Source organism: Prosopis cineraria, unplaced genomic scaffold (assembly GCF_029017545.1).
Source record: "Prosopis cineraria cultivar Desert tree isolate PC_DT_omini unplaced genomic scaffold, ASM2901754v1 PC2, whole genome shotgun sequence".
NCBI classification, from domain to species: Eukaryota; Viridiplantae; Streptophyta; class Magnoliopsida; order Fabales; family Fabaceae; genus Prosopis; species Prosopis cineraria.
Window position 1 is genome coordinate 35,612,603 of NW_026555333.1, and position 24,819 is coordinate 35,637,421.

Genomic DNA, 24,819 nt, shown 5'->3' on the forward strand with positions numbered 1-24,819 from the left:
GTTGGGAGTAGTAACTAGGGTTATTACACAATCCACCTTTGAGCTCAATCTAAAGGCTATTACCACATTTAATAAGCCCATTAGTCCTTTTTGATCACCCTCAAATTAAATAGGACACAAATTTTATCTAATTAACCTTGATTAATGTAATGTTCACCTTGACATTACCAAAATTCACCACACAATCACAACAAATAATTATTATTAGGAGCAAGGATTTGCTCCTAATCTCACATTATATATAAAAGGGTTAAAACTAATAATCTTTTAAAAATAATTGAGGAATATTTGAGATCCCATAAAAACCCTTTAAATTGATAGTTTCAGCTCAAACTTAAGGTTTTAAATGGGCATTAGAAGCATGGAAAAGTTTTGGGAAGTAAACCACTTCAAAACAGGGCCAAAAATGTCATTTTTGAATGTTTTGGTCCATGCGCCATGGCTTATGGTTCGTGCGCCGCGGCATGTGGCACAGAAAAATAAGTTTCCTTACTGTACCATGTGCCACAGCTTGTGCGAAATGCGCTACGATGCACCTGTCCATGACAGCAATGCTGTCATGATAGCTTTCCTAGACGAACTTCGAACGTGCGTCATTTTCACATACGATGTCTGATTGGAGTGATTCAAGTGCTCACATGAAGCTTATTCAATAAGCTAACTAATGTTACAAGTTTTGTTATGATTTGACACTATATGACAATTTTAGACACTCAGATGTAAAAGTTAATTTTTTAAAGAAATTTTCAACCATCCAAGTACCCAAAACCCATAACTTATACCATTAACCTATTGTGAGGCTTGAACCAAGTCCAATAGACCAAAATATGCTTGAGTGATCAATCAAACACACAAAAACATACCAAACACAAAATTTGGCCACTTAATATGGCCAAAATGCACAATTAGCACTACAAGCACTATTTGGCCTCTATTGCCATATAATACATTACCAATACATTATCACCACTTAGATAAAACATTCCTTGCACTTGTATTACTATTTTAGCCTATCACTATAAAAATTTCCACATATTCACATCACATACCATATTAAGCTAAAATATAAAACAACATAGTATGAAACAAGTGCAACCAATCAAAATGATATGTATTCCTAGTTGGCAACATATAATATTATAACAAGTTTATGTACACCACTCAAACTAAAATCGAGCTTTACAATTAAAATGTAGCAAGTATGCTAGCCCTTGTCTAATTCCCTCCCTGGCTCAGTCTTACTTGTAGAACCTATAAAATGATAATCCACGGGGTGAGATAAAAATTTCAGTAACTAAGATAATTTACATTATTGATTAACAAGCCAAGTTATAAACAAGCATTAAAATAAGTAATATAATCATATTATATAATATCACCATAAATTTGCATGCATGATCCCTAACCATCCGGTCCTCTAATACTCCTATCCGAACCAGTAGGCTATTTTACAGAACCAAACCACATGTATGGTCCCCAAGCTCACTATTCATGGTAGGACTACCTGGCTAAGGTGTCCCAAACCACTTCCAGACTACTGTTTTCCCCTATTACAAGTAACTGGGGTGTCATTACTCCAACACCGCATCCTACGGATGCTAAGGAGCATAGTCTCCAACTCCGCACCCTTTTGGGTATTAAGGAGAGTAAGTCTCCAACACCACACCCATTTTTAGGCACTAAGGAGAGTAAATGCTGCACCTGACATCCCGAGGTGCTAGCAATGCGATATGGACTTAAATCTTCACTATCTCCACTAGGGTGACCTCCCACCCTCTAATATGCCACATTTCACTACATATCTCCACTTGACCATGCATAAACAACTTTTCAAACAAGTATAACAAAATCTTTTCATTTACTTCAAAAATATAGAATTTTACAAACCAATACTCCACTTTTTCTAAAAATAGTTACCCTTTAAAGAATTTATGCATATATACTCAACAACTCATAGAAAAACAACTTGAGAATAACTTATACAAGGTAATAAACAATGCAAATTATCTAGTTACCTCAACCCTTTTGTTACTAAAAGGGTTACCTGTGGTACTAATTCTCTTCTTGTGTCAAGGTAAGTCTTTCCACACCACAATCTACATCAACAAGTACTATATGTTAATTTTTGATTAATACAAGCACCATTAGCTAATAATAACCTCTCAATTCTCCCACTTCTCACTCAAATTCTCAACAAATAGACTTGTCAAGATTAGAATTTGTTCACTTCATCCCTTTAAGTCTCTTTCTAACTCTATCACAACATAAAACTTAATATCTCAACTTATCACACTTCAACACCCTATGATCAAGTTAGGGCTTGATCCAACTCCCACTAAGCAATAAAGTAGCTTTATATTACCACATATCCAAGATCAATAAACCTAAATTAAACCTTTAGAGTCAATAGAAACCTTCAAAACATTGACTCATGGCTTAATCCCATCAGACCAAATTCTTACCCTTCTAAATCCCATGGAAAATGAGATGAAAAGGTAGAGGAGAAGGGTAGGAATCTTACCCTTCTAAATCTCAAATGATCTTCAAAATCCTTCCAAATTAATGCCCTAGCAGTGCCCAAAGTTGCCTTCTTCGTGCTCTAGGTTTTCTACCCTAAAATCGGAGTTTTTCTGCTGATTTCCGAAAATTTAAGTTGCCTACTGTGCCGTGTGCCGTAGTGCACACCACGCAACCCGCGGCTCACGGTGTAGTGAGTAACAACTTGATTTTGCTCCCCTCGATGCTTCTCAACTTGATTTGACTTTCATCCTATCTCAATTTAGAGCCAAATATGACCCAAAAATCCAATTAGCCACCCAAAAACATAATTAAATAAATTAATCATATTTTTAACTAATTTATCCCTTAATTAATCCATTTTTTCAGATTTAAAGTTTTAGGATGTTACAGTTCTCCCCTCCTTTAAAGGAATTTTGCCCCCAAAATTTAAGAACAACCACAACACATACCTAGGGAAACAGATAAGGATATTGCTGCTTCATTTTGTCCTCTGACTCCCAGGTAGCTTCACCAGGAGCCATTCCTTTCCACACTACCTTATCCAGTCGAATAGTCTTGTTCCACAATTGTTTATCTTTAACATCCACTATTCGTTTTGGCTCTGCTTGATATGTCATATTCTCTTGCAGCTCTACCTCTTCGGGTTCAATCACATGAGATGGATCAAGTTGATATTTCTTTAGTTAAGAAATATGAAAAACATCATGAATCCTAGATAATTGTGGTGGCAAGGCGATTTGGTAGGCAACTGGCCCAACTTTCTTAAGGATCTCAAATAGACCCATGAATCGAGGAGATAATTTCTTTACTCTAATTGACCTCCTGATTCCCGTCACAGGTAAAACTCTTAGAAAAACATGGTCACCAACCACAAAATCTAACGGCCTTCGCCATTTATCCGCATAACTCTTTTACCTACTCTGAACCATTAGAAGTTTCTGCCTTATCATTTGAATCTTTTGCATCGTTTGATCCACAATATCAGGACCCATAATGCTTCTCTCACTCAGTTCAACCCAACAGAAAGGAGATCGACATTTTCTTCCATATAGTGCCTCATAGGGAGCCATCCCTGTACTGGAGTGGAAACTATTATTGTAGGCAAACTCAGCCAAAGGAAGATAGCTATCCCAGTTGCCTCTTAGTTCCAAGGCATAAGCTCTCAACATATCCTCTAGAGTCTGTATAGTCCTTTCTATCTGTCCATCAGTCTGTGGATGATAAGCTGTACTGAATCTTAATTCAGTACCTATTGCTCTCTGCAACGCTTTCCAAAAGTTCAAGGTGAACCTCGAGTCACGATCAGAGACAATGTCTTTTGGCACCCCATGCAATCTCACAACTTCCCGAATGTAGATCTCTGCTAACTTTTCTAATGAATCACTTATTCGTACTGCCAAGAAATGGACTGACTTTGTCAACCTATCCATAATGACCCAGATAGAATCATGACTGGATTAGGTTCTTGGTAATCATGAAATGAAATCCATAGATATACTATCCCACTTCCACTTTGGTATCTCTAGTGGTCGTAAAGTTCCTGGTGGTCTCTAATGCTCGATTTTAACCTTTTGACAAATTAAACACCGAGACACAAAATCTGTGACATCTCTTTTCATTCCAGGCCACCACCAATATTGCTTCATATCTTGGTACATCTTAGTTGCTCCAGGGTGAATTGTATATCTACTCTTATGTGCCTCATTTAGAATTTTCTTTCTCAAATCACCCTTATCTGGTACACAAACTCGATCTCGATATACAACATATCCATCATCACTGAAACTAAAGTTTGTGGTTTACCTTTCCTCCACATCTTCGTAAATTTTCAACAGATACTCATCCTCAAGCTGTGCTATCCTTAACTCTGTTTAAAACTCATTAGTAATCTCTGTGGAATATAGGCTATATAAAGTAAATTCCAGTGAGTCATGCTGAATATCCAAGTAGGATTCTAGCAATTTGTGCTCTTGCACCATTAGATAAGCGACATGCAATGACTTTCGACTTAAGGCATCTGCAACCACATTTGCTTTCCCCGGATAGTATTTAATTTCAAAGCTATAGTCCTTTAAGAACTCCATCCACCTTCTTTGCCTCATATTAAGTTCTTTCTGATCTACTAAATATTTCAGGCTCTTATGATCATTGAAAACACTAAACACTACTTCATACAAATAATGCCGCTAAATCTTTAGTGCAAACATAACTACAGCAAGCTCTAAGTCTGAGTAGGGTAATTTTCTTCATGTGGCCTGAGCTATCTAGAGGCATTAGCCACTACCCGCTCATCTTGCATCAACACACATCCTAGACCCTTTAGAGATACACCTGTATACATTTCATATATCAATCGTGGATTAGGAATAATCAACACTAGTGCCATAGTCAGTTTCTCCTTTAACTTTTGAAATGCGACCTCCCACTTGTCATCCCAAATGAATGACTGATCTTTTCGGGTCAACCTAGTCAATAATGAAACTATCTGAGAGAAACCTTAGATAAATCTACGATAATATCCAACCAATCCCAAAAAACTCCATATTTCAGTCACAGAACTAGGTCTTTCCCATTTCAACACCGCATCCACTTTATGCGGATCCACCACAATCCCTTCTGCCGACACAACATGTCTTAGAAATCGGACCTCTCATAGCCAGAACTCATACTTGCTAAGCTTGGCATAGAGCTTGTTGTCCTTCAAAATTTGTAACACAATTCTCAAATGCTTTACATGCTGCTCCTCATTTTCAGAATATATCATAATATCGTTAATGAATACCATAACAAATAGATTTGTTAACCCAAATGGCATGACTAGGAACTCATAATGCCCATATCTAGTACAGAAAGCTATCTTAGGCATATCCTCCAAGTGCACTCTCAATTGATGGTATCCTGACCTCAGGTCAATTTTTGAGAAAGTCGAAGCTCCCACCAATTGATCTAACAAATCATCAATCCTTGGTAAAGGATATTTGTTCTTCATCATCACCTTATTCAACTGTCTATAATCAATACAGAGCCGTAAGCGACTGTCCTTCTTCTTAACAAATAGCACAGGTGATCCCCAAGGTGATACACTAGGTCTAATAAATTCTTTTTCAAGTAACTCCTCTATCTGCTTCTTAAACTCAGCTAACTCCATTTGTGACATCCGATATGGTACTTTTGAGATTGGTTCAGTTCCTGGCACTAGGTCTATGGTGAACTCCACTTCCCTTTCTTGAGGCAAACCGGACATATCATCTGTAAATACCTCAAGGAATTCATTCACTACCCCAATCTTATCAATATTTCCATCATAGACCCCATACACTGAGAAGAAAACCATATAAGCCATTCACCCTTGTTGCATCAATTTCTCTATTTGTACCACTGATCAAAGCTTAGACTTACTAGGAATATTAGCCGGTGTAATATGTACCGATAACAAAACTATCTTCCTAGCACAATCCAAGGTGGCATTATTTGCTATCAACTAATCCATACTGATAATCGCGTCCAAACCCTTCATAAGAATCCAGATCAAATTTAAAGTGGTCGAATGATTTTCAAACCTCACTTTTATATTCAAACATGCTTTACTAGTCATATCAGATGACCTAGATGGCGTAGACACTTTAATCACATAAGGCAATTCATACAAACAAAGTCCCAACCTCTCTATACATTCATAAGAAATAAACAAATGTGTAGCACCAGAATCAAATAATGCTTCAATTTTTTCTCACAGATAGAAATAATACCTTTTATCAAATTCGGCGATGCTTTTGCCTCCTCCTGAGATAGTGTATAGACTCATCCTGGAATGGTAGATCTCTGCTCTGCCATCTCCACTCTTCCTTCGGGGCATTGTCTTGCTAGATGGCCAGGTTTCCCACATTTAAAACATGCCCAGCACCTCTCAGGATGTGACTGCCCTTACTTAGCACACGGTGGTGGTCGAGCTATACTCAAGGTCAGGGCAGGCATAATAGAAGCCTGTTGGGATGGTTGTGGAACACCAGAACTCCTAAATCCACCCCTCTAAAATGTTCCCCAAGTCTGTGATCCTCTAACAAAACTCTTCTTGCCCGATGCTGTAGAACTACTCAAGCCATAACCCGTCTTCTTAAATACTCCACCCGAAGGGCCTAAGGAAGACGAGAACCTCTCATGACTATCTCATCTCTTTTTTACTTTTAATTGTCGACCCCTTCTTGCTGCAATTCAGAGCCGATTACACATGTCAGTGTATGTGGTTACTCCTAGCAGAGCAATCTGCTGTCTATATTCAGGCCTCATCTTTTCCAAAAGTCTCTTGGCCTTCCACTCGCTATCATTCATCTCATTCAAATAAGTAGAAAGCTTTGACAACTGATTAAACTTTTAAATGAATGCTTCCTCGTCAAGGTCTCCCTGCCGAAATGCATAAAACTCAGCCTCCTTCTCATCTCTAAATGCTAAAGGAAAATGACGATCAAAGAATATTTCCTTGAATTCTTCCCATGTAAGCTGACGTCTATCTATTGGTCTTATGGAATTCCACCAATGTTTAGCATCCTCAACCAGATACACTGTGGCTATGATCACCTTCTACTCCGTAGAGCATAGTACCACCTCAAAGATGGTTTCAACTCTCTCTATCCATTTCTCCGCTTCTCCTTCCTTCATAGTTCCATTAAAGGTTGGAGGGTTAAACTAAGAGAAAGTCCTCCATGCTCAATCAATAGCCATCCCTTGAACATCTCCATTCGCTCTCATCCCAGACGATCCAGGTCTACTACTAGAACCATGAGATGGTTCTAATCTGCTCTCATGAGCTTCCTCTTACCTCCTTTGTTCCTCCTCACGACCTCTATTTCGGAGCAAAACATCATGGTCTTGAATAGTTCTCTGGATGTTCCTCATCATATCCCGCAATTCTTTAAGAATTGCATCATTACCCTAGGGCCTTTGTTGTTGTTCTACTTGTATCTCCGGCTGTACCTCCAGTATAGGCCCATCATTCTTCAGTAAATTACTGGCATTTTGAATGCTTCTCCTAACCATTTTCTCCCCTCCTAAGGAAGAAACCAAGTAGAAAAGGGAAATTAGTGGGAAGTAAAGGAAATGAGATAAAGGGAAAGAGTTGTGTACATAAAGTTGCCAACTAATGAGAATGAATGCAATAGAGACATCACCATAACCAGATCTCATAACCCGAGAAACTGATACCAAATTGTAATGTCCACCTTGACATTACTAAAATTCACCACACAATCACAACAAATAATCATTATTAGGAGTAAGGATTTGCTCCTAATCTCACATTATATATAAAAGGGTTAAAACTAATAATCTTTTAAAAATAATTGAGGAATATTTAGGATCCCATAAAAACCCTTTAAATTGATAGTTTGAGCTCAAACTTAAGGTTTTAAATGGGCATTGGAAGTATGGAAAAGTTTTGGGATGTAAACCACTTCAAAACAGGGCCAAAAATGTTATTTTTAAATGTTTTGGTCCATGCACCATGGCTCATGGTCTGTGCATCGTGCCATGTGGCACAGAAAAATAAGTTTCCTCACTGTACCATGCGCCACAGCTTGTGCGAAATGTGCTGCGGTGCACCTGTCCATGACTGCAATGTTGTCATGATAGCTTTCCTGGATGAACTTCGAACGTGTGTCATTTTCACATACGATGTCTGATTGGAGTGATTTAAGTGCCCACACGAAGCTTATTCAATAAGCTAACTAATGGTACAAATTGTTATAATTTGACACTATATGACAATTTTAGACACTCAGATGTAAAAGTTAGTTTTTCAAAGAAATTTTCAACCATCCAAGTACCCAAAACCCATAACTTATACCATTAATCCATTGTGAGGCTTGAACCAAGTCCAATAGACCAAAATACACTTGAGTAATCAATCAAACACACAAAAACATACCAAACACAAAATTTGACCACTTAATATGGCCAAAATGCACAATTAGCACAATATGGCCAAAATGCACAATTAGCACTACAAGCACTATTTGGCCTCTATTGCCACATAATACATTACCAATATATTATCACCACTTAGATAAAACATTCCTTGTACTTGTATTACTATTTTAGCTCATCACCATAAAAATTCCCACATATTCACATCACATACCATATTGGGCTAAAATACAAAACAACATAGTATGAAACAAGTGCAACCAATCAAAATGATATGTATTCCTATTGGCAACATATAATATTATAACAAGTTTATGTACACCACTCAAACCAAAATCGAGCCTTACAATTAGAATGTAGCAAGTATGCTAGTACTTGTCTGATTCCCTCCCTGGCTCAGTCTCACTTGTAAAACCTGTAAAATGATAATCCACGGGGTGAGATAAAAATCTCAGTAACTAAGATAATCTACATTATTGATTAATAAGCCAAGTTATAAACAAGCATTAAAATAAGTAACATAATCACATTATATAATATCACCATAAATTTGCATGCATGATCCCTAACCATCCGGTCCTCCAATACTCCCAACCAAACCAGTAGGCTATTTTACAGAACCAAACCACATGTATGGTCCCCAAGCTCACTAACCATGGTAGGACTACCCGGCTAAGGTGTCTCAAACCACTTCTGGACTATTGGTTCCCCCTATTACAAGTAATTGGGGTGTCGTTACTCCAACACCGCATCTTACAGATACTAAGGAGCATAATATCTAACTCCGCACCCTTTTGGGTACTAAGGAGAGTAAGTCTCCAACACCGCACCTATTTTCAGGCACTAAGGAGAGTAAATGCTGCACCTAGCGTCCCGAGGTGCTAGCAATGTCATATAGACTTAAATCTTCACTATCTCTACTAGGGTGACCTCCCACCCTCTAATATGCCACATTTCACTACATATCTCCACTTGACCATGCATAAACAACTTTTCAAACAAGTATAACAAAATCTTTCCATTTACTTCAAAAATATAGAATTTTACAAACCAATACTCCACTTTTTCTAAAAATAGTTACCCTTTAAAGAATTTATGCGTATATACTCAACAACTCATAGAAAAACAACTTGAGAATAACTTATACAAGGTAATAAACAATGTAAATTATCTAGTTACCTCAACCCTTTTGTTACTAAAAGGGTTACCCGTGGTACTAATTCTCTTCTTGTGTCAAGGTACGTCTTCCCACACCACAATCTACATCAATAAGTACTATATATTAATTTTTGATTAACACAAGCACCATTAGCTAATAATAACCTCTAAATTCTCCCACTTCTCACTCAAATTCTCAACAAATAGACTTGTCAAGATTAGAATTTGTTCACTTTATCCCTTTAAGTCTCTTTCTAACTCTATCATAACATAAAACTCAATATCTCAACTTATCACACTTCAACACCCTATGATCAAGCTGGGGCTTGATCCAACTCCCACTAAACAATAAAGTAGCTTTATATTACCACATATTCAAGATCAATAAACCTAAATTAAACCTTTAGAGTCAATAGAAACCTTCAAAACATTGACTCATGGCTTAATCCCATCAGACCAAATTCTCACCCTTCCAAATCCCATGAAAAATGAGATGAAAAGGTAAAGGAGAAGGGTAGGAATCTTACCCAAGAGTTTGAAGGCTCAAATGATCTTCAAAATCCTTCCAAATTGATGCCTTAGCAGTGCCCAAAGTTGCTTCCTTCATGCTCTAGGTTTTCCACCCTAAAATCTGAGTTTTTTTGCTGATTCCTGAAAATTTAAGTTGTCTGCTGTGCCGTGCGTCGCAGCGCACACCACGCAAGCTGGGGCTCACGGCGCAGCGAGCAACAACTTAATTTTGCTCCCCTCGATGCTCCCCAACTTGATCCGACTTTCATCCTATCTCAATGTAGAGCCAAATATGACCCAAAAATCTAATTAGCCACCCAAAAACATAATTAAATAAATTAATCATATTTTTAACTAATTTATCCTTTAATTAATCCATTTTTCCAGATTTGAAGTTTTAGGATGTTACAATTAATTTATTTAATATGGGGATTAAAATTTTGGATGTTACACATTAGTCGTGGATCAATCTACATATTACATAATCATCATCATTAATGACTAATTAATATATATTTTCTCTAATTAAAATTTAACCTCAAAAATCCCATTGTGGTCATATACCAAAACCAAACCCATTTCTAGGTTCCATAAGGTCACTTAGACTCCTATTAGTCTAATGAACACTACTAATCACCCTTAACCTCACAAACTCAATTAATTAGCTCTAGGGTTTGCCCAAAATCCTACTTTAAAACCCTAAATCATCGTTAGCATCATAAACCTTTGGTTAGACATTTAAAAAAAATATCCAACAACTCCCCTAGAGTTAGATCAATAGATGAAAACAACACCATTTTGGAACTCCATACACCAATACCAAGAAACTCACAAGAAAAATGCATAAGGATGCAGATGTTAGAAGAATTATCCAAGAGTTTAGAGGCTTCTAATAGCTTCAAATAGCTAAATCTTATAAACCTTAATAGAGCTCAGTCACCTCTCTCAATCTCTCCTACCCTCTCTATCTATTTTTGACCAAAAAAAATGCATATATGGAAAACTTAAATTTCAAGTGTTGGTTGTGGCCAAAGGGACCTTAGGCTATAGGCAAAAGGCCCAAAATCAAGGGTTCGAATATGGTCAATATAATTAGACTCAAATATTGCCTAATACCATTTAGGGTCCAATTCTAATATCTAATTAAGGTCTAATAGACCCAATGATCATCTATATATAATACTTCTATAGCACGACTGCACATGACAATTCAACAAGATTTTGTTAAACCAAATATAATTGTTTTAATTACTTCCTGATGTTTCCAACATTGGTGATTTGATAATCACTCATTAGTTGGTCAAAGTAGTTGCTTAAAATGATACTTTTATATTTTATATGAGTAAGAGGTATTATTAGTCTACTAGGATTTGTTTCTAGTTTAAAGGACTTAATTAGTATTAATTTTTGCTTGAGGTTTTTTTTTTTTTGTTATTTTTGTTGGTCATTCTTCATAAACTTATGAGAGGTAATATTGGGTTACCATTGACTTGACAATGCCCAACACACCTGAAAAATCAATTTCCAAACAATTCCATCAAGCTTCTCAATTACCTTCAAATCCCTAGCCCAACAATTTCCAAACATCAATATTTAAATTCATCATGCTTTTCAAATAACCCAACTCCCCAACAAGTTAAGCTCTAAGGAATAAAATATAAATTCATTTTTTCTGCAGCCACGAAAGCAATTATAATAAATTTTACCTACCATGAGCTTCCTACTCCAATTCCACTCTCACTCACCTCGCAAACCGTAGTAGCGAAGAAGAGGAAGAGCTAAAGGAAAATCCAAGCTCCCTCAACGAGAACAGCAACAATGAAATAGGGAAGAAGAAAAAAAATATTATCAATTGCATTGTGAAATACCCAAAATGTCTTAGGGAATAAATGATAAATATTTAATTTTTTGATATTTAATTCTGGAACTCAACTTAACATAGAAACCATCAAATCGTACAAATACTACTGAGACTGAGAATCCAGATAGCAAGAAGCTACTCCTTATTAAAAATCCATTTATTTCTCAACATCATTTTCTCCTTCAACAAGAAAATCAATTCCACTCAATCTGATGATCTGCTAATAATTTACTTGCGGTTGACTTGGAGCTTACAAACGTGTTCAATGAAAGCATCAAGATTGACTTGAGTAGAACCACCAGGAGCCACAGCCTTCAAACAAGCCTCGCGAAGCCCTTTAGCCTTCTTCCTCATCTCCTTAATCTCATCTTCCTCGCCATCCATGAATTTCCTCACAAGCTCACTTATCTCCTCTCTGCTTACAAGTCTCTCTAACCCTATCTTCTTCCTCACCCTCCACCCACTCTTCCACTCCTCCACTATCCTCTTACTGTTCGGCACCTGGTCCCAGAATATCGGAAACGTCAGGACCGGAACGCCGGAGAACGCCGCCTCCAGCGACGAGTTCCATCCACAGTGTGACCAGAACCCTCCGACCGCCGGGTGGCACAATACCTTCAGTTGATCAACCCACGGCACCACCATGCCTTTTTCCCCGACCCTGTCCTTGAGACTGCTCGTGTTTCCACGCGCCACCCAGAGGTACGTGACTCCACTGCTCTTAATCCCGGCCACGATCTCGTCCATTTGGGTGTTTGAGGTGGAGAGGAAGCTTCCCTGAGAGACGTAGAGGACGGAGGCGTCAGGTTGGCAATCAAGCCACTTGAAGTAGTCGTTGGTGGCTGCAGCGGCGGTGGCGGTGGCGGGGTCGGTGGCGGGGTCGGTGAGCTTGAAGAAAGGGACGCTAGGGCCTACGGGGAGGACGGGGATGTTGTATTTGGATCGTAAAGCGTTGACTGCTTCGGGTTCGAGCTCGTAGGCGGTGGTGAACATGAGGCACTGTGAGGTGGAGACCAATCGGACGGTGTCCAGGGCACGTTGGAGGAGTTTTAGATCTTGACCGTGAAACACAGTTGGGAGGTCTCTGATTTGTGTTGGGGCCATTCCAGGAATATAGTCTACAATTTCATCTCCCATTTCTGATACATAATTAACACCATAATCTCATTATCACAAAAAAAAAAAAAAAAACAAGAAAGAAGAAGAAGAAGAAAAGATTAGAAACGTTACAGAACAAATCAAGTAATGTTAAATTTTGAGTTCGTAGCATATGACTTGAATCCTTGAGGACGTACGACCACAAAGCTACTATAGTTTCTCTTAACAGATTTTAGTTTTCTCGCTTCCAAATATATATTCAGATATGGTTTATAATAATAATAATTAGTTGAAGTGAAGTAGTGCGTGCAAATGCTTGGAATTCAAACCTTATAATATAAAAATTAAAAAAATTAAAAAATGACTTCATTTATTAATTATTTCCTCCAATCTTTGTTATAAGGCACATTCAATTACCTCAACAAAATCAAAGAGCAACTTTGTTTGAAAATAAAATAAAGTTTTAATTTTACCTTTGTTTAAATAAAAATTTTTTGAATTTATATTATATTCTCTCTTATAGTTAATGAGTTTAAATAGATAATATTAAAAAAATAAATTAATATCACATCATATGCCTTACATTAAAGATAAAAAAAAAATGAGCCCAGAAGATGCCCTGTGTAAACATATAACTTAAAATTCCATTAACTGGTCAAATATTGAGTATAGTAAATAATGCGATTACTGACCAATAAATTTCTGTAAAATTTACTTTTTTAAGAAAGACAGAAATATTTTTATGTAAAATAATAACATAATTTTTTCAAAAATAGAACCTTACATAAATTTAGCAATCTCAATTCTAGTGAATTTAAATCCTAAATAATAACAAACCTGAGATGTCAATGGGAAAATGGCCCTTGTCTTTGAGCATATCAAAGTGGTAGAGCAGCGAGTAAATAGTAGCAGACATAGGCCAAAGAGAAGCGACGGGTATGTTCTTGCGGTTGGCAAGGCCGATAGACCAAACAAGCTTCGTGTCGGCGATTATGGCAGTGACGGGCGGGTCAAGCCGATCCAGAAGCTCCTCGAACGGAGCCTCCATCTTGGTGGAGACGGCGTTCATGAAACCCGGAAAGTCCTTGGCCCGATCCAACTCGGACGGAATAACGTTGGGTATGGTAGCGAACCGGACGTTGTCGGGTTTTCTCTCCGACCTGATGAAGCCGAGCCATTCCTCGGTGACGACGAAGGAGACGATGATGTCTGGCTTCCGAGAAGCCAGCATGGAGCAGAGGTTCATCATGGGGTTGACGTGGCCTCTGCCTGGGTAAGGCATGGCCACCACGTGGCACGCGGGAGAGATATCCACCTGCATGGTGCCCATAGTTGTTCGAAGTTTTGGTGAACAATTAACTTTCAATGGAAGGGATAGTCTGCCGCCTTTGATTGTACTGAAGGCTCGAGCTCGACTCTGGAAGGAAATGAAGGCCGTGAAAGGGTATTTATAAGGTGCGAGCTACTGCGCCAATGCAATCATGCAGTTCCAAGTTGATTGGCAAGAGGGATAGTGGCAACTGGTAACGCCAAACCAAAATTCAGAATTTCAGATGCTTGTCATGTAATGTTCTCTATCTGTTATCCGAAAATAATTAAATTTGACAGCCTGGAAAAGTATAGTACTATATTATCTGTACATCTCAAAAAAATATATCTTTTCAATTATATAAAAAAATTATTTATTAAAATTAAATTTCTACTACTGTTTAATGTTTAATAGGTGAAATAGAAATTGTTAGTTTTCGCTTGTATTATATTATGCATATAAATAATTTCGAAATAAATTTTATTTATAACCATGAAATTTAATTCTGAAATAATTTTCATGAGACTTTCAAGATTTCGTATCATGCATACAAATAATTTTTTTACTTTTTATTTTATTAATAAATATTTTGTGCTTTTTATTTTTTAAAAAATTAAAAATGAAAATATATTTAGCTGCTCGATTGTTCAGACATGGACCCAGAAAACAAACAAATATACTCTGAACTTACTTCATTATGCTCCTGTATGGCTGCATCACGCTACACTCTGATTGAAGCATGTCACCAATAGCGGGCCCTTCACTTTTAAGAAAATAATAGAAACTCAAACAATAAATAAATCTTTTAGAACGAAACAATAAATAAATCTCAGAAATTGATTGCTAATTAACTAAATTTTCTTCGAAGTATTACATCTTTCTTGACAAAAAAGTGGATAAATAATTGCTTGTTTAAATAGTTACTCTCTCTAACTTTTATTAGGTACAGAAAAATTGAACTAGTTATTAAATTAGTCAAAATACTGATTCAAAAGTTAATGTTTAAAATTATAATCAAACTATATCAAACACGTCTTTTTATGAAACCAATCAAAATAAGGATTTGCAGTTCATTATCTAGGTAAATTGACCCAAATTTTCATATTAAAGACATCTACCAGAAGAGATGGATAATTTTTATAATAAGTTACTTAATATAATATTATTTATATTTTTTCAATATTATCCTTATTTAAATTTATTAAAAAAGAAAGATAATGTAATATAAATTTTGAATTTTTCTAATAAATACATATAACATTGAAAATAATTAAACAAAGTTGATGTTTTAGTCACTTCTTAAGTTTGATTAAGTAGTTAGATGTGTCTTATAATATAACTCAAACAAAGTATTTTTGGAAAGTCTAATTACATTTTAAATAAATATACACCTTGTGGTCTTCAATAGTTATAATGGTAAACAACAACTACCTTACTAAGATTTTAATATTTGTTAAATTCATTCAATTTATCTCAAATTAAAATTTCATTTTCACAATGACCCTAATTAATTACTCAAATATATTATTTCTCTCCCTCTCGTTCTTAATGAGAACTTAACTCTATGAATAGTATAGGGCATTTGTAAAATATATTAATACATCAAACATTTATAATAATGTCTTGTATTTGAACCAATCCAACTCTCTTCCACCCTATAGGGAGTAGACTTTTTATATGCTATAAACAAAAAAATATACTTTTAATTAAATTTTATTTTATATTTTTTAAGGATAAGTTTATAAAAATATATAATAAATATTAGAGAAGTTGAACTTCCATGTGTTCTGTTTTATACTGCTTCTTTAGTTAGTTTTGAGAAAAATGTGAGGTTTTACTTTTTGAGAAGTTACGGCTTGGAGGGAACCAAGTGGAAAAAATTTCATTACCAAAGTTGAATATATCTTCTCTAATTATTGAAAACAAAACTGATTATTAAAACCAATTAAGGTATTATTGATTTAAAAGTTAATGGTCAAATTTTGGTTAAACTGCAATCAAACCTATTATAAAAAAATATTTTGTTAAACTAGTTAAGACATTGATTTAACAATTTATCTAGTGGCAGAGCAATCCTTAACATAAGAAAACTTTCTTTTTTCTCTTTCAAATTCACTATTTCTCTTCTTTCTTTCTTTTTGTTTCTTAATTCAACTTTTAGTTACAAACTTATAAGTGCAACGAGTCAATGAAATATATTCAATAAATTTACTCGAGTCTTGAATTTTCATTCTTCATTATTTTTTTGTCTTATTAGTCCCTTACTAGTATTCAAGAAGAGGAAAATATGGGTTTAGTTTAGCCAAATTAGCTTTTCTTTTTCTATTTTTTAAAAACATTAATAAATAATATTGTTGTTTAGATATAATGAAATTGTGAGCTAATATTCACAGACTTTAAGTTAAAAAAAGTAAATTTTAGATCTAAGCTAAAAAGAAATATTAAAATGGGTTTAAAATTTACAATATTAAAATAAAGAGGTGCAATATATAAGAAAGGGAGGGTGCAAATCGTAAAATATAAAAACTTATACTCCGTGCATCTTATTTTTCCCATATGCCCACCTTACCTACATGTGGCTTTGTCACTGGATTTACTAGTTTAATTGGGTAGATTAACCTGAATTTCCATATTATACTCCTAAGCAAGCAACTCCATATTGTCAGTTTGTATTATTCCCCATTACTCAAAGGTTGTAAACATATTTTTGTAAAGTGAAATATCAAGATTTTACTAACTGGAAATTTTATTAATACTAGAAACTGTGAATTAAATGAGGAAAATGATTGGGGAGAAAATTAAAAAAAAAGAAAAAGAAAAAGAAATGAATGATTGAGCCTAGATATTAGTAAATATAATGGAGGAGGGTAGTTGCAACATTGGCATATAAGTAGGGAAAGTCAGTGCCCGGAATGGAGTCATTTGCCATTCCCCATCTACAATTATTGCCGTATCATGGGCCAAGTGATCGATCACATGCCTCAACCAACACGTGACAACCCTGCCACCTTATTTCATTCATAACCATTTCCCTCCTCTATCTCAACCCTGTAAATTCGCCATAATTTCTGGTTACACGAGCACGTATAGTCTCCATCAATAACTTTCTTTTTATTCCGCCGTTTGGTATCCTCAAACATTTGGGTTATTATTAGGGCAAATAAAAGTTTAGCCATAGTGTTTTCACCCCCGAAAAAAAAGCCATAGTGGTTTCACCAAAAAAAAAAAATAGTTTAGTCATATTGAGTAGTTGATTCGTAAACTGGTCAACTATTCCTCTAAGGTTCTCCTCCACAAAAAAAGTTAAAGAAAATTCATGCAATATTAATTCTAGCTTTGATCTTTATTGAAATTATGAGTATGTTGGCTTTCAAATGGGAAATACAGTTCAATTGCATCTCTCCGACGACAAAAGCAAATAGTTGAGTTTAGCAAAAAGAATTTATCGTTCATATCACAATAATGATGAATTAATATTTAAATTTTTATTAATACATTGTTATGAGAGGTGCCTACATTTGTATCAAACTGTGATTTAAATAGGATTATCTTGCTCCAATAAAAGGATCGATGTTTGCAATCAAAATTTCTCTAGCAAAGGAGGCCAATGTTCTCTATATGAAACGAATTATCAATCCTTGAGGGTCCTTGTGCAGAAAGAGCTCGTGACTTCAAGCCTCATCTTTTTTTTAAAAAAAATTACCTCTAATATAACCCTTCCCTTTTCCATAAAAAATGGAAACACACGTCAACATGTCAATGCTAAATTTGAACCGAAAATTTTTTCAAGCAAGGGAGGTGATACTGTTAATGATATTCCTTGCCATTGACCAATCCCAGTTTTGTAATTTGGGTTTACTTTCCGGCCTGGCCCTTGTTTGTGTGTGTATGTATATGTATATGTATATGTGTGTGTGTATATATATATATATATGAAAACATCGTTTCTTTTATTTTATTTTATTTTTTTTTATTGGGGACGACTTTTCTTATTTTTGTGTGCAGTGCAACAAATTTGAGGCCATCTTTGGGCCTATTCCCCATCTACTTCCTTTAATTTAGGCCCAATATGAGTGGGCCTATCAAACTAGATCCCTATTTTGAAATTAGAATGAGATCCGTAATTGCGAGATAATTGAAATATTAAATGTTATATTTCCTCAAAGTTGACATATGAATCAACAATTCCAGAACAACTTCACTAATACCAGTTTAAACACAAGGATTGACTTATTTTAAGTAAAAAAAAAAAACTATATATAAGGACTACATTGTTTTTATTCAAAATTTGTAAACTGATTAATAACTTAAAAGTTAAGAAACTTAAATTATATTTTCCTTGATATAATCAAACAGGTTTTTATTGCATCAGAAGATATTTGGGAAAGAACTTATACATACATACATATACACACACATATATATTGATATTGATATTGCCATATTGGGATAGAAAACATTAAAAGTAAGACTAATGTACTTAACTTTATATACTTAATATATTTATATCGAATCATATCATGACATGTGGATCCTAATGTATTAATTTAATTAATGACAATACTTTCTTATAGAAAAGATAATTTATAAAAGATCTATATGTTTTGATTTAATTAGATACAAGCATTTTAAGTATATAAGTTTAAGTGTACAAGTTTTTTCCAAACAATTAATTTGATCACTATATATTGAGAACTATTTCTGTGTCTTGCCAGTTACCGCACAAAATTTGAGAAGTAATATGCTATTCATAACAAATAGTATAGCTTTACCATTGATTTTATTTTATATATATATATTGATATTGGGATGGAGTTATGCAATTATGCGCAATATGAAGAAGCAGTGCAGATTCATCTTTGAGAATGACAGGCTCGATCCCTCAGAACTGATTCATAGTTGTCTTTAGCATCTTCATGAGCATGTTGCAGATGGAAATTTCAGGCACATTATCCTCCCGCAATCGGTGGCAACAGACTATATATGTTTGGATCTCACCTCCAGAGAATGCGGTACGCGTTGCGGCGTTGATGTGGATGCCTCAATCAATCCTCAGAGAGATATATGCTGCTAGTGGAGGTATGATTAGAAATTCTAATGGGAAATGGATTAAGGGTTTGAAACGTGCCCTGGAAGATATTCCTGTAGTGACAGCTGAAGCACTATAGCAATCAAGATAGGTTTGGAGGCATGTCATGATATCATCGAGACTCGGTTTCTCTAAAGGACACCTATTTTCTGACTCTTTAACAGAGATACACAAGCTTCTTAGTGTGAAGATGATGAACCACTCTTGTGTCAATATCACAAGCCTAAAAGAGAGCTCATCGATCCAAAAGATTAACCCATTAAGAGGAAGAGTTTCTTACATTTATAAACCTCACTCAGCTTGTGAGGCTCTCTGATGTGAGACTTATTATAATGCTGCTAATGACGAAGCCAGAGCCTAGAGTCAAGGGGTGCAAGACAGCTCAATTTAAAAATTGATAATTGAAAAATATTATAATAATTGTAAAAAATAATTACATTAGACAAAAAAAATATAATAACATAAGTAAAGTTATGCATATTTTTATTTGGAAAAAATGTACTAAGGATTTATTTGGGCAAAAAAATATGTTGAGAAAAAAGAATGATTTTAATCTGTTGTGCTTGGATTTTATTATAAAATAAACAACTCTTAGTCCATTTTTGTAATAACATGTCAAATGAATATAATTTTTTTTGTTTAAATTTATGAGGTATGAGTTAAAATATCATTTATTTAAGAAGTTTTTGAACCTAAATATTTTTTATTAAGTCCAGAGGATTCAAAATTCTAAAACTACGGGTGCAAAATTGTAATTTTTACATACTATCTATGCAATTTTCTCCATGTGAGTGGGTGTATTTGCCCCCTCAAATATACATAGCTCTGCTATTAAATACTACACCAATACTACTACAAAATGCCCCCTTACTTGACGGTTATTTTAAAAATTATTTGACGGTTTTTAACCGTCAAGTAATGAGGCGCCATATATTTATTTGACGGTAAAAAATCGTCAAATATTTTAGAGATTACTTGACGGTTATTTCAAAATAACCGTCAAATAATCACTAAAACATTTGCATATACTGCAGCAATTTACTTGATGGTTATTTTGTAACAAGCGTCAAATATGCTTTTGCAAATTCTGTGTGCCAAATACTTGACGGTTATTTCATAATAACCGTCAAGTATTCGTACATACTTGACGGTTATTTTGAAGTAACCGTCAAGTAAACTTATACTTGACGTTTCTTTTTAAATAATCGTCAAGTATTTATGATGTGTTTTTTAAAAAGCAGCCCTCCTACAAATGCAAAGCAATCAAATATATATATCAGCCAGCCAACAATAAAAAACAATTGAATCATTATTTATATTGAAATTACAATCTAAATATCTTTAATTTATCTTATATCTACCTATACTCTAAACCCGATGCCATAAAAAAATCTATAACTTTACCTACTTTACAAGTTTAAATTTCAAAATTAATTGGCCTCAGACATAAAATTGACCAAAAAAATAAATGTGTACACCAAAACTAATTAGGCCTAACCACTGCTGCTATCCACATGTTAAACACAGCCTAAGCTACCTCTTCAAGGGTTTCCTCTATATGTGCAGTTGCATACTGAATACAGTAGGCATCCTCGAAGTACTGTATGCAAAGAGTTACAACAAATTCAAGTTAATAGCTATCTAACAAAAGTTGTTAAAATTTATAATTTAAGTATCATTATATTTAATATATACCTTGTTAGGTAATGTGGTAGGAGCATGGGTGATAATGTCCTTCAAGAATCTTATCAAGCAATAGCCACAGTCATTGCTCTGATCTGGCTGGAGTGGACACTGTGCAAAAAAAATTACATATCAATAAAATAATAGTTAAAAGGCCACGGGTTGTTAATTAAAAACTCAGTCCATTAGGTTTACCTTAACTGTGACCCATGTCTCACAAGAGTCCAATACCCTTAAGCTAGGGGACAAGGTCTTGTTGGTCGCAGTTCGATACAAGACCACAGCTCTAAGAAGGAAATAAAGAATAAATGTTAGAAATTCAATATATATGGATATCAAAATAACAATTAATAAAAATTTAACTTACTTATTAAAAAGTTCTACCATATCTGGCCTATTGCTTGGTTCTCCATTAAGAGGATCAAGATACCAAATTTTTGAAGCAACAGGGTTAATCACAATAAGCATCCAGTGCCCCCTAATAAAAAATAACAAGTGTTATCAAATAAGTAAATATAAAAAATATTTACTTATACCAAAAGTAGCTAGAAAGTGGCTTACCCTTGACAGTAAGGAGCAAGAAATAAAGTATCATTACTTGCTCCCCTATCCTTAAATTGATTTGAAAGCTGCCTTGCTTGATCTTCAAGAGCTTCCTTTGTAATTTCATTATAGGTAGAGACATCATGGGGATTAATCAGCTTGAATCTCGACTCAAGGCCGCCAGGAATCACAAATGAGGTATAAAGGTGGCTTAAGTAAAAAAAACCAGGTTAATACACACACGCGCACACATACATATATATAATTTAAGTAATTAACTGAGCATTATCGAAGAAATATCTCATGTAGAAGCTCATCAGACTAGTACTGGCTATTTCGTGCTTGAGAATTTCATTCAAAATTTCATCCCGAACAACTCCAAACAAGCCCGATCTTCCATACAGCCCATCATCAAAACTAATGATATCCCCAATCGCAACTTGACGAGCCATCCTCGTAGCCATCGCATATGTCTCAAGAGAGGCACGGTATTTGTATTCTACAGTTGGCACCGGTGCTGCTGGATATTGCGAAACTGTGGCTGACTCTTTAGTATGGCCTGACTTACCTTTTAGCTTGCTCTTCCCTTTCAGCTGCACAACAAAAAAGTTAGATATTTATAATTATATTATAAAATTATAAATAATTATTTAAACCGTACTTTTTTCTTTGGAAGCAATGGGTCCTTTGCCGGCTTTGGTGTTACCACTATTACAAGGTGGCTAGGCCATGCAACGAAGCTCCCTACTGCTTCCCCTACCATCTGTGCCTCATCAGTAGGAATAGGCAATGGATAGTTGGGGTCGATGACAACAAGTAGAGAAACTCTAACACAGTCGGGCGAGAGGGGATGATTATGGATTGTGTCCCCGAGAATGTTGTACACACGTCCTATTGCAACCACTCTATGTTTAGGAGTGTCTGCCAAACAATTGCAATCGTTCTCGCCCTAATTAAACAAACAATGACAATCAGTTTCTAAAATAAAAATAATTAGACAAATTCATAAGGTAAAACATATTACCTCAGGTAGTTTTTTTAAGGGGACTGTGCAGCTATCTTTCTGACTAGGGCTAATCTCACCCAAAGTCCTCCCAAGGACTTGCCCTTTCAACAACATGTCAATTAATGCTGCCTGGGCTAGTAGTTGCTACTTCATAACGGCTTGCTCTTCTCTCAGCTCTTAGACCTCAGACGAAGAAGTTGATGTTCGCTTTTTTATCTTGCCAAAATATTGCTTCTTTGTGACTCCAAAGCCAACACCCCTGACACGACCAGGGTAGTCAGCAGTTCCCAACGCCCTAGCCAAGATATCCTCATCCTCAGGAAGGTTGCCCTGTGAGACTTCTTGAGAGATGGAATCCTGTATAGAGTAAATATGTTTAGTTTGGATATTCATAATTAATTATTAAGTAGTAGATAAATATAATACTTACAATCTTTTCAGTAACCTCCTTCACGCGGGGGTTGTCAATAATTCCTTCTTTATTAGTGTGTGCCAATGCCCAGAGCTTATGGCGGGATATGGTAACCTCTGATCCCTCATCCTCTAATTGTTTCTGCTCAATGCCTGCATACCCCAACCTCCCTGCTCTATAAGGATATTTGTTCTTCGCTACTCTCTCCTTATTCTGTGTACTTAATTCCTTGACGAGTTAATAACAAAAATTTTTGTTAGTACATACACATATAATCAATAAATAACACCAAACTTGAAATTTAAGAAACATTAATACCTTGAATTCCTTCTCACATCGTGAGGCAACAAAAGCATCCCAATCCTCTTGTTTTACCAAAGGCTGTAATAAGGGAGGAACTCGAGCTACAAATTCAGCATCAGGATCTTTCAAATATTTCTATGTAATAAAATATCTGAAAGACTGTAGTGCCCTCCCAGCCTTTTGTAGGACAAAATCTTGCCTACTCTCATCAATATCAAATCCTGATTACAAAATAAAATAAACAACATATCAGATGCATTAATTTTAAAAATAGTTTATACCAAAATATACTTAGCAAAATGTAACTTACTGCTACAGTATCCCAAATAAGAGCCTTCATGGCCTCATCTACTTTGCGCCATGATTTTACTGTGATAGGCATAGTAGTCTTTGCCACCACCCCAATATAACTTATGAATTTTGAGGATTTAATTGCTTGCCCTTTCTTGTTCCATTGCACATCAATTTTTTTTCCTGCAGCTCTTGTTTTTGTCACCTCTTCCATTATCGTTAGGCCTCGTTGAATGTTATTGTACTCCTGCTCTATCTTTTTCTGTGTATTCGGAACCTCAGTCAAATTTGTAGCTAGAATTGATGGAGGGGTATCAACAGACTCGCTATCAGAAGCCATTTATCTATAAAGGAAGACAATTAAATCAAACATTAAATAACTTAAACAAAATTCACATAATTAATTCAAACATTAATCAACTTAAATAAAAAGAACACAATTAATCAACTTAAACAAAATGCACACAATTAATTCAAACATTAATTAACTTAAATAAAAAGAACACAATTAATCAACTTAAACAAAATGCACACAATTAATTCAATCATTAATTAACTTAAATAAAAAGAACACAATTAATCAACTTAAACAAAAAGTTTTATCATTCAAGTTCTCATATAACTTAATTATACTCAATCAAGTTACCCAACAATAATTGATATAAAAATTTTATCCCAACAATCTATTTTGTCCTATAAATTCAATATAACTCAATCATATCTAATCAAGTTATCCAACAACAAAATTAATCACCATCATCACAACAAGGAAAGCAAATTTTTAACAAATTCATAAAATGCCCAACAGTAAATTAATTTTCATATAATCTTAAATTTAATTTCAAAACTAACAAAGAACTGAAAACAAAAGCCTACATACATTCAATCACAAATCGTAGTTCTAATGAACAAAAAATTCATATTCCAATTGCTAATTCTAATCAACTCTCTAATTACAATCAATTGACAACAATATCATAAGGAAGAAGGATAGGCCAACTTACTTAAGAGAGGCAGAGCACGAGGACGAAGAAGAAGAGCAGGGAAAGGAGGAAAGAAGACAACTCGCGTTTTGCACTGTTGAGAAGTAAGTAGGGGAATTTGAAGTCAGATTTAC

At 35.1% G+C, this 24,819-nt stretch overlaps 1 protein-coding gene across 1 annotated transcript; it reads right to left on the reverse strand.

Annotated features, from left to right (window-relative positions):
• Window positions 1–11,981: 11,981 nt before the first annotated feature.
• Window positions 11,982–14,470, reverse strand: LOC129304170 (UDP-glycosyltransferase 87A1-like). The gene is made up of 2 exons (XM_054943857.1): window positions 13,904–14,470; window positions 11,982–13,107 (listed from the first exon to the last, which is right to left on the reverse strand). The coding sequence occupies exons 1-2, from the start codon at window positions 14,394–14,396 to the stop codon at window positions 12,197–12,199; spliced, it is 1,404 nt and encodes a 467-aa protein (XP_054799832.1). The 5' UTR covers window positions 14,397–14,470; the 3' UTR covers window positions 11,982–12,196.
• Between the last annotated feature and the right edge of the window lie 10,349 nt (window positions 14,471–24,819).

Coding starts and splice junctions, on each gene's coding strand:
- LOC129304170 (XM_054943857.1), bottom strand. CDS start 14,396: ATGGGCACCATGCAGGTGGATATCTCTCCCGCGTGCCACGTGGTGGCC. Junction 13,108..13,903: donor TTTTCCCATTGACATCTCAG/GTTTGTTATTAT, acceptor ATTATGTATCAG/AAATGGGAGATGAAATTGTA.